This window comes from Pygocentrus nattereri, chromosome 16 (assembly GCF_015220715.1).
Source record: "Pygocentrus nattereri isolate fPygNat1 chromosome 16, fPygNat1.pri, whole genome shotgun sequence".
NCBI classification, from domain to species: Eukaryota; Metazoa; Chordata; class Actinopteri; order Characiformes; family Serrasalmidae; genus Pygocentrus; species Pygocentrus nattereri.
Window position 1 is genome coordinate 36766999 of NC_051226.1, and position 11800 is coordinate 36778798.

Here is an 11800-nt window from a genome sequence, read left to right on the forward strand (position 1 = left end):
TAGAAAGAGAGAGAGAGAGAGAGAGAGAGAGAGAGAGAGAGTTAGAAAGGGCGAGAGAGAGAAAGGGAGAGAGAGAGTTAGAAAGGGAGAGAGAGAGAGAGAGAGAGAGAGAGAGAGAGAGAGAGAGAGAGAGAGAGAGTTAGAAAGGGAGGGAGGGAGAAAGTGAAAGAGAAAGAGAAAGAAAGAGAGAGAGAGAGAGAGTTAGAAAGGGCGAGAGAGAGAGAGCGAGAGAGAGAGTTAGAAAGGGAGGGAGGGAGAAAGAGAAAGAGAAAGAGAGAGAGAGAAAGGGAGAGAGAGGCAGAGAGAGAGAGAGAGAGAGAGAGAGAGAGAGAGAAAGGGAGAGAGAGACAGAGAGAGAGAGGGTGAGAGAGAGGGCGAGAGAGAGGGTGAGAGAGGGCGAGAGGGAGGGCGAGAGAGGGCGAGAGAGGGCGAGAGGGAGGGCGAGAGAAGGGCGAGAGAGAGAGAGAGAGAGAGAGAGAGAGAGAGAGAGAGTTAGAAAGGGCGAGAGAGAGAGAGCGAGAGAGAGAGTTAGAAAGGGAGGGAGGGAGAAAGAGAAAGAGAAAGAGAGAGAGAGAAAGGGAGAGAGAGGCAGAGAGAGAGAGGGTGAGAGAGAGGGCGAGAGAGAGGGTGAGAGAGGGCGAGAGGGAGGGCGAGAGAGAGGGCGAGAGAGAGGGCGAGAGGGAGGGCGAGAGAAGGGCGAGAGAGAGAGAGAGAGAGAGAGAGAGAGAGTTAGAAAGGGAGAGAGAGGGCGAGAGAGAGAGAGAGAGAGAGAGACAGAGTTAGAAAGGGAGAGAGAGGCAGAGAGAGAGAGAGAGAGAGAGAGAGACAGAGTTAGAAAGGGAGAGAGAGGCAGAGAGAGAGAGGGCGAGAGAGAGAGAGAGAGAGAGAGAGAGCCAGACAGGTGATTCAGAGATTAGTGCTCTGATCCCCACGTCAATGGCTCCCATTATGCCAGAACATCCAGACAACACACACCTAAACCCCCTCGCGCACACACACACACACACACAGCGCTGAAAGAGGAACGCATGTGCGCCGAGGCTTCGCTGTGGTATTTTTACTCCGTGGTTGTTGTTAAGCTTCATGCTAATTATAACTGGCTGCTAATCCAGCTCCTAAACATACCACTAACATCCACCAGCACCACGTTAGCCTAGGCTTCTGGATGACTTCCACCTGGGCAACGTCATCAGGAAATCTCCAGCACACTGAACGATGAACACTGGACATATTTTTGGTACACGTCAACAATTATTGTGCTACGCGAAGGGTGTCAAAGCGTTGTTCGTGTGTTTTTTAAGCACATTTCACGTTTGCTGTTGGCTCAAAGCAGAGATCCAGAAATTCAGGCACAGCCCCTTAATGGGCATCAGCAAGAGACGCAGCGGCAGGAAAGACTCCCTAAATGCATGAGGGAGGAACACTGACAGGAACCAAGATCAGAAACACTGGGGTCATACCAAACATCCTGGACAAAAGCCAGTGACTGATGGTAAAGTCTCTAAACGATCTGGAGGATCTATTGTTTGTGTGAGACACACATGCAGTGGTAGATTTGAGAAAATCGTGTGGAAAAAAATGAACAATTGTGGAATTTGGGTACCGGGACACTCTGGATTTCTCTGGTACTGGGACACTTTGGATTCTATGGTACCGGGACACTTTGGATTCTTTTGTACTTGGACACGTTGGATTCTTTGGTATGAAGATTCTTCAGTACCGGGACACTGGATTCTCTGGGACCGGGAAAATCTGGATTCTTTGGTACTGTGACACTCTGGATTACTCTGGTACTGGGACACTCTGGATTACTCTGGTACTGGGACACTCTGGATTCTTTGGTATGAAGATTCTTCGGTACTTGGACACTTTCAATTCTTAGATGCTAAGGCACTTTGGATTCACTGGTGCAAATTGTGTCCTTTATATGGTGCAGTAAATTAAAAAATAAAAAACTTTTCCTTTCAGTAACACAAACAGCTTTTCATTGCCACAAGGGATTTACAGCCTTGTGTCAGTGGTAATAAAAAACATGGCACCAATAAGATTTAGTTCACTTGTGTTCCACAGTGAATTGATACCGGGTCCAGATGTCCATCCGGAACTTAAGGCGTCAATAACATTTTCAGATTTCCTAACGGCAGGAGGGTCAAGGGTCAGCCAACCAGATTAGAGTCTGAGGAAGATTAACCAAGGGGAGGCCGTCTGATAACCAGCAGACACCGGGGGGAGGGGACTGTGCGTGTTTCACAGCTCTGGTGTTCATAGACAGAGAACGGCCCTTGCCTTAATAGGGTTCTGTTCTCTCTGCCAAACTACAACTACAGGGGAACCTCTCCACCTCTACAGTATAGCCTTTAAGCGCAGTAGCCACCTATCACATCAAACCAGGCCTAGGACTCAACTTTCAACTGCCGAGTGTATACGCCAACAGTGTCACTGCTCTGATTGGCTGTGGTGGCTTCCAGTGCTTGTCGGTCAGCTGAAAGCCCCACTCAGATAGTCCAGTGATGTAATAAGGCTCTTTGGCTAGTGGTGTTACTGAGCTGCTTTCCAAATGAGGAGTTATATGAGGAACATATGATCATAATCGGCAGAATGTTTCTCCAAAAACGCATTCAGACAATTTACCATTTAAATTCAGGCTCACCTGTGCTGAAATTTTTGTTACATAAATAACAGAAGCCAGGCGTTTGAATGCTGCCGCTATATCCATATCAAAACATAATAGCATATCGCTGCTGGCGGAACAAAACCTTCTACCTCAATTTCTACAAAACAAAGGTTTCTCAGGTTTTGATATACTTTGAAAATGCGTGGTGTTCTTTACATTGTGTGTAAATTTCATGATGGTACCAAAAGAACTCAAAATGGCTTGGAAAAAATTCTGGTTCCACTCACCTACACTGAAAGTAAATTAGGGTTTTTCCTTCTCCTGTAAACAATTATCTGTGACTCATTGTGCTAAACAAGGCAGCTCGTTCTTACTCTCCATGCTGCACTTTGTTTAAACAGGCAATTCATTCTTCATTTACGAACTATGGACGACTTGCTTTATAATTAAATAAAGAACTAAAGTAGGGAGAAATAAAAACAGGCTAAAATATGGTGTGCATGCGCTGTAGCACCTGAAATCATTTAAAAGTCAGACGTGTTGGGTCGAAAGCAGCCCTACCCACGGCGCCCGGGGAGGGGTTGGGAGTTGGGTGTCTTGCTCAAGGGCAGCTCAGTCTGCCGGCTCGAGGGATCAAACCGCCGACCTTCCGGTCACAGGGCTTGGTTCCCTAACCTCCAGCCTACAACTGCCCCGATACTGATACATTGACAATAATAGATAATTCACTCACATCCTCGGAAGACACGTCCGTCACCAAGTTTAGACGGAGTTTGAATACTGTTTCAGCGAATCACAATCCATGTCACAGCTTGTTCTTGCAATTACACATTTCCACCACAGGGGTCTCCAAATTCCCAAAATCTTACATAGATTAGCTTTAGAATGGCAATTTGGGCCATGAAATAGCAAATGCTGTTATTTATATTGTGATTTTGGCTAAAAAAAAAAGGAATTTGAAAATGTGCTAATGTGTTCTGTTGCTCTTTTAGCCCATACAGTGTGAGACTCTGAGAAAAAAAGAGAATGAAAAAAGAAAAAAAAAAGGTTTGCCCTTGTAAGACAAGAAAAGGTTCTTCAAGCGTTCCTCAGTGATAGAAATGGTTCTATATAGAACAATTAACACTCAACAAACCCTTTGCACGATTTAAGCGTTCTTTGCATCATGAAAATAATTCTTCGAATTGATGGAACATGTGCATGAATGTGCTATAGGTGGTTCAATATAGAAAAGGGTTCTATGCAGCACCCAAAAGGATTTTTCTATTGCTACAACCTCGACACTGTCGTAATAGAAGAACCCTTTTCTATACACAACCATTTATTCACTAAGGAACCCTTGAAGAGGCATCTGTACATCAAGTGTAGTTGTTTGAGAAATGCCGTATCTATCAGGTTGTGTTACAAGAACCTAGATGTCCACTGGAGAGATGTTGAAACAAAGACGAACCCCCATTTTAAATGTCCACCTCGCCTTGGGGGGACGCCGATTCCACAGTGGTGGTTCTGTGGGTGTAGACAGTGCAGTATACCCTAGAAATCGAAGCCAGTTAAAGCTTCGTATTCTAGGTTATGCTATACAAGTCACACAAACACTCAAAACTGAGCTTCTGTATGTCGTTCAGGTTGATATCTAGACACTACAAGCAGACTATTTACCTGTTTCTTCACTTATAAGCCCTTCAGTTTGTTAAAAACTCTCATACGCCAATCGGCTCTCTCTCTCTCTCTCTCTCTCTATCTCTCTTTCACCTCTAAGCTGGTGTTACTACTGCTATTTAAATGACACGATCAGATATGCAGTGGAACGCAAAACATCCGTAGGACTATCAAATAGTTTTAATACTCCAAATATTGTACATGGACTAAAATGTAGGGGCCTGGAAAGAAACGCATGTCCTTTTGGTCGGATACGCCGCGTCTCTACTCACGTGCAGCTGTGAGCGTAGCGTCTATCTCATTAATAAATAACGCCCCATGGTCAAAAATGGGTCAGAGGGCCATGCGCATGTGCACTTGCCTTGCCTGGAGTCGACGAACCACGCCCTTCACCCAGACAAAAGCCACGGTTCTAAAGATAATTCCTGAAAATCAGCTCAAACACAGACACACATGAGCCCATTAGTCTGAGACAGGATGTTCTGAGGGTGGCTTCCTTAAAACTGCCCTTGAGCAGCAGAATGCATGGAGTAATAGAGAATTCAATATCTACATTAATAAATCAGCCTCAATTTTAACAGGATGGCTTGTTTTCCAACTCAATTTGCCCCCTACAGAGTTTAGGGTGCTCTGCTTATTACTCGTTATTGCTATATTGCCTGTATTGCAATAGCAGTACTATCAAATCGCCATCTGCAATATGTAAACAAGCCCTTAACCAGATCACTGAATGTGCATCCTGACCAATCGCAGATCCAAGTGAGTGTTCTGGTGAATCAAGGCACTTGCATCATCCAAAAAATGTAAACAGACTTGGTAAAATGAATGAAGATCATTCTACAGACAGTAGACAGCCTCGTTTAAAAAGCAGCCTGGGCTGAAACACTCCTTATAACATCAGTGTAAAGGGGCGGAGCTAACCTGCTGTAGGCTGAGCAAGTAAATATATGTTAATGCATCCGTATTCATGACCTCACAAATGAAGTGAATTCCAAACAGGCTGTGTTTGGAGCTTTTGGAGCTGGATTAGTTTGACCAGAGGAGGTCCAGTAATGTCATTTGTGTCTGGCCGATTCATACGGGATAACAGATCCGTGTAATTCCCCCAAATTACCCCAAACACAGCACCTCCCCAGCTAATCCAGCTCCAACAGTTCTTCAGCGAACAGTGTGTGAAGGAGTGACACAAATATGGTTTTCCATAACCGTGACATTAAAGAGGAATTCCAGCACTTTTTTAAATGTCAGCATCATTCAACAGTTGAGATGTAACAGAGTCATTCAGAGCGATTTGGTGCGAAACGCTCTGTTCTAGAGAAACTTACTGAGTCAGAATTGTTCACAGTGGAGGTGATAGGAACCAGACGACCACCTCTAAAGGCTCCCTCACAGAAAGACATTACATGAAATGGTTATGAATATGCTGGGCGATGCCTGAGACACTGCTGTTGTGAGGCAAAATAGTCCCCAATAAAACTCAGAAGACTCGTGTAGGTTCACTGGTGGTTTTAGATAGTGAATATAACGGCTATATTTGTGTTGTAGCCATGGGGACCCCTGGTTCCTATCATCACCACTGTAAAGGAATCTGAGATGGTTGATTGTAGAGACTCAGATGACTTTACAGTGGTGGCGATGGGAACCAGTGAACCTACACGAGTCTTCTGAAACCTGTCTCTAATTTTCAAATGCCCCTGTTTATTTGCTGGATCAGGTTGTGGCTGGACCCAAACCCTGTGGTGGTAAGATGTCCAGGAGCAGGTACGGTCACCTCACGCTGACTAACAGAGAGGAGAGTATTTCAGTCAGGGGGATTAGTGATGTCACACTGATGCTGTTATTTCTGTTACACGATTAGGCCGAAGTTGACTGACACGGATGAACAAACATCCACATACAAAAGTCAGGAATGAGCGTGAAGAAATGACCGTTCTTACAAACAAACACACAGGTAGCCACTATGACGGCACCATTATGTACGTCTTCATAAATAATTCCACTCTTAAGAGGTTGCCTGGCAAAACGTTGCATCCTCTGCTTGCTTACTGTCTGCTTTTATCTCTCACACACACACACACACACACACACACACACACACACACACACACACACACACAAGACTGATGCTCTGTCTGGCTCCAAGCCAAAGCCATCCTCATTCAACTGACCACAGCAAGTGCTGACTTACAATCTGGGGGAAAAAACTTTCTTTTCTTTTCCCTTTTGCTTTCACGCTCTACCCACTTTAACACCCATACTTACGGAAACACAACTCCTTTCTCAGGAGAAGCCTGTTCTTCTGCTAGAGCTGCACGATACAAACAAAATACCATACTGTGATTATACTGCTGGAAATTGCTATACATGTAATATGCCTTGTAATTATCACTCGAGTACTCGGTTAACCAGTCTTCCAATACTGAAATCACTGGTACTCGTTGGTACTCGTTCTGTTGCATCACAGGAGGACAGAGAAAACAATCAGCCCAACAATTCTGTAAAATGCAGACTTCACATTTTAACCAGACTGTAAACCGTGACAGTTTTGCTTGTATTTGCAAGCCAGTTTGTTATACAGGGTGACTGAAAAAAGATCATTACAGATCAATGCAATGGACTGTGAGTTCAAATGAGCATAAAGTTTATTATGTAATTGTACTCAAGTGTTCAATGTGATCCAGCTGTACGGACAACATCAACACCACAGTCACACTCATCCTGTACTCGAGTGAGCGTGTCGGGTGTCACTGCACTCACAGCTCTTTCAGTGTAATCATCATCCAGTGTTGTTGGGAGTGGCATATTAACCGACCTTAACAAACTTAATGGCGTGAGATTTGGTGATGCTGGTGACCTTTTACTTGGAACTGTTGGTACCAGCGACTGTTGGAGGTTCACTGCCATAGTAACAGTCATAAACTCTATGACCCCGTCTTTCAATTGGATTGTGATTGGTTCCTAGGCACCTCACAGTTGTAAAAATATGGTGCTTTGATTTAATTTGATTAATCTTTTTGAATCATCCCGTGTTTTATACTCGGTATGCTCTGAATCACAAACACCCGACTGTCCTGAGGATATGAGATGGCGTAGCTTTGATCACTGACCTAAAAACCTAAAAAGCTCCATATTCATTTCAGGAAAATCTGTGTTTTGGGTTTTTTTTTTTGCTTTTCTGTCATTTGTTTCCTTCTTCCCTTCATATTTCCATTCATGAACTCTGACAGACACTCAAACGGCAAATTTTCTGTGAATACACATCACTTCTGGTAATAACCCAAAACTATAGTGGAGCATTTAAAATAACTGCAGTAAACAGTTAAACTGGCCATGAGGGTGGGGGTGTTTTTTTCTTTTGTTTTACCGTTTTGTCCTGTAATTTTCAGACAGTCCCTCACGCTGAAGCGGAATGGTTCAGTGTGAACTGTGAATGCCACATAACCTTTACTTTCTGAGAGTTTGCAGCCACTTAGCCTGCCATCCTCCCCTGGAGCCATTTGGGCCATTTGAACTGGCCCAGTTCGCCTGATAAACGAGAGCTGAGACATGGTTTATCTGTGTTTTTCCCCCCCTAAGACTGCCAGTCTTAAACCTGTCACTGTGATATGAGGCACAACAACACATTTCTGTACAGTCTTATCCATTTTAGATACAATAGATGTGGCATTAATGTAGGATACCCCATCACCCAACATTCAGAAGTTACGGTTACATGCGGGAATACTGCTGTGTTACTGTGGTTTGTATGAAATGAATTGATATATAAACTGTTTTCTTTTATTCAGTGGTTATAACTGAGCTTTTAAAGTCACAGGGCACTGTTACTGTAACTGACCGTAATCAGGCACACACCCATGGTTACCCATTCATTTGCTGTGGTAAAAGACCGGCTTGCATTAATATCATGCAATTATATGAATATCAGAACACATTCACAGGAACTTTTCTGGAACTATGATTGGTCAGGATGCTCACAGTGCACATCACAGGCAACACTACACTGTGAGGGGGTTGAGGGCTCACTGGCATATCACAATATTAGTATTGCAAAGACCAATACAGAGATGATTATGAATTGAAAATATACAGCGCAGCTCTACTCTTTACCCGATTTCCAAGCAAACCCATTAAGAATAAAAAACAACCAGAAAAGAGTTTAAATTTAACACTGACACTCGTCTACTGGGCACTCTCTCCCTTTCCCTCCTTCCTTTTAAAGCCAGTTTCACGTACGGAGCTCGGTGATGCACCAGGCGGAGGTCAGCTTGATCTGGGTGTGAAAACATCCACGTGAGAGAAGAGAAAGAGCGACACTTACCTTCTCCATAAGCCTTGGCAAACAGCCATCGGAGGTTGGCGTCTATTTTGGCTCGGGCTGAGTCATACAGCTCCAGCGGGATGATCTCCAGGCCTCCCTCGACCGAGTCCGCTCTCCTCGGGCCTCCGTCCACTCCGCCGGCCGCACCTACATCCATCCTGCAATCAAGAACGGGTCATTATTAACGTTGCCCAGCTCAGGAGCTGAATATCCACCACGAACCATCTCAGGAAACCTAATAGGAACATTTCTCGGATGCTTCTTGAACAAGAGCCAGGTGGATGATGTCCAGTTGCGGTCAAACTGAAAGGAAATATGTCATTTCTTACAGGACAGATGCAGGCAGGCCTGGGCATGAAAGAGATATCCAGCCACAGAGCTCGAGAAAGAGATGTACCTTCATAAAACAAACACCTGATCCATTCCAATGACAACATTAGCTGAGTTCGGAAGCCAGACGGCCCTTAAAGAAGGTTCTTCAAAGGTTCTATGTAGAAACCATTTCATGCTTAAACGGTTCTTTGCATGGTGAAACGGCTCATAGATTGGAGAATGTGTTGTACATGGTTCTATATAGAGCCTATTTGAAATTGTTTCCATATACCTCTAAAAAGTGTTCTTCTATTGTTCCCAGCTTGACATCATAACCGCGGAACCCTTTTTGGTGCTATATAGAACCAGTTTCTAAAACAACACATTCTCCCTCAATCTGAAGAAACCTTTCGCTTCACTAAAGAACCACTGAAGAACCATCACTGTAAGAGTGAATCGCTGAAAACCTCGTATCTCCATTTTTTTTTCAGTTTTCAGTTTTTGACATAATTTGAATATGTCTGCTGTTGTTTACACTGTGTTTCAATTTCATTACGACTGGACCAAAAGAAACGGCCCAAAACGACCTGGGAAGACGTCTGGTTCCATTGACTCACACTAACAGCAGACTAGGTTTTCTCCTTCTCCTGTAAAGTTACCGTTTTGGAGATGCGAGGTTTTCTTCCGACAATAGGGTCCGTTTTTTTCAGCGAACTATCATTTATGACTGTTCTAATGTATTAACGTATTAAAAATATAGAAAATAAAGCACGTTGGTTAATAAACAGGAGCCAAAACGACTATTTCTGTGACAGTGAGTGAATGAATGGAGCTGTCCGGCTGAACACCACGAAGCTAAAGCTACTCAGTCACATCTTCCCGTTCCACCTTAAATGGTGCAGCAGGTACATTCTGGCGCCTGGGGCTCCAGGACGCAAGTGCTGCACCATTTAAGGTGGAACGGGGAAGTTCGAAAAAGAAGCTAGGATCAGCTCCCAGTCATCTCCCACAACACCTGACAGCCTGACAGCTACCAATTCTGGAAAAGTCTCCCACAAAACGAAGCTGAAACCCCTCGAAATGAGTCGACTTGCCTTCAGCGAGGGGTGAAACCGTTTTAAAGCCTATAACGGCGGTGTTTACAGGCTTTAAAAGCAGACGACAGGCTCCCGGTTGTGACTGCAGTGGAGCGGTGGGCTCTCCGCCTCCCCGCCCAGCAACACAAGCCCAACAGCGGCCTCCGCTACATGACAACCCGCGGGCTCCAAAACGCGAGAACGGCGACCAAAAACCAACAAACTGCTGCCGAAATGTGTCAACAGAGCCGCATGTTCCCCGGCAGAGAGCCCGTCCAGCTCGGGGTGAATAGCGAGTGCGCTGTCGCTCGGTAAAGCGGATCTCCGCTGCGTTTTGTCTCCAAGTGCCCGAGAGCAGCGACAGAGCATGCGCAGATCGGCGGCGGCGGCTGCGTCCCAAATCCTACTAAATTAGCTAGTGTGCTAGTGACAGCACTGGCTAACAGTGTAAACTTAGCAGGCCACCCGAATTCGGTAGTTTCATCGTACACTAACTTATATGGCCAAAAGTATGTGGACACCTGACCATCACACTCAGCATATCTAGTCCCAGATTCATGGGCATTAATATGGAGCTGGCCCCCTGTGTTATTATATTGGCAGCTACTCTTCTGGGAAGCTTTCCACAAGATTTTGGAGAGTGTCTTTGGGAATCTGTGCCCATTTGGTCAAAAGAGCATTTGAAAGGTCAGGCAGTGATGCTGGACGAGAAGGCCTGGCTCACAGATGTTCCAATTCATCCCGAAGGTGGTCAGTGGGGTTCATGTCAGGGCTCTGTGCAGTTCCTCCACACCAAACTTGTGTCTTCGTGGAACTTGTTTTGTGCATGGGGCTCAGTCACGCTGGAACAGGAAAGGGAAACTGCTCACACAACGCTGGAAGCAGGTAATTGTCTAAAATGATGTCTGAAAACATTATCCCTCCTCCTCCAAACTTTACTGTTGGCACTATGCATTCCAGTAGGGAGTGTTCTCCTGACATCCACCAAACCCAGATTCATCCATCAGCCTGCCAAGTAGTGAAGCGTGATTCATCACTCTAGAGAACAGTGCTTTACGCCACTTCAGCCAACACTTGGCATTGCGCATAGTGACCTTAGGCTTGTGGGCAGCTGCTCAGCCATGGACACCTATTCCATGGAGGTCCTGACGCACCGTTCTTTTGTTGATGGTGCTCCTAGAGGAAGCTTGGAACTCTGTAGAAAGTGATGGTGATTTTACCATGCTATATGCTTCAGCACTCGGCAGCCCTACTCTGTGAGTTTGTGTGGTTGATGATGCTTCTAGATGCTTCCATTTCACAATAATAGCACTTACAGTTGTCGAGGGCAGACCTAGCAGGGCAGAAATTTCCGATTAGTGGCCAAGTCGCTGAGTTTTTCAGTATGAGCCATTCTACTGCATGTGTTTGTCTATGAAGACTGCATGGCTATGCTGTTGATTTTGCACACCTGTAAGCAGTGCGTGTGGCCGGAACACCTGAGCTCAATAGTTAGTAGGGGTGTCCAAATACAAAATAGTGTAGATTTCTATGCTAACTAGCACATTCTTAAAAGAACACTGGCTACTGAAAACATGTCTCATTTTCATTTCTAAGCACGCACAAATGGTTGAAGTGACAGTTTGAAAAAGAGGTTCGCTCAGATGTGTCTTGAAGCTGCACACTTGTGAGGGTGGCAGAAATCCTGCACGGCAGCTAAGCACCCTAGTAAGGAAACAAGTGTGCATATTGGAGCACAGCCAGAGACTGCTGCTCTGACAGCAGACCCCCCCCCCCCCCAAAGGTTTTTGGATGGAGTGGACAAAAGCTGAAGTACACAAA

General features: G+C 45.1%; 1 protein-coding gene across 5 annotated transcripts in view; it reads right to left on the bottom strand.

Annotated features, from left to right (window-relative positions):
* Positions 1-10341, bottom strand: part of camsap1a (calmodulin regulated spectrin-associated protein 1a) — a 53735-nt gene extending 43394 nt beyond the window's left edge. For all 5 annotated transcript variants that reach the window (XM_017685488.2, XM_037546026.1, XM_017685486.2 and 2 more), the window contains exons 1-2: positions 9998-10341; positions 8592-8749 (exon numbers count right to left, since the gene is read on the bottom strand). In XM_017685488.2, coding sequence (XP_017540977.1) covers positions 8592-8748 — 157 coding nt within the window. In that variant the 5' untranslated portion in view covers position 8749; positions 9998-10341. The remainder of the gene's footprint in view (positions 1-8591; positions 8750-9997) is intronic.
* Between the last annotated feature and the right edge of the window lie 1459 nt (positions 10342-11800).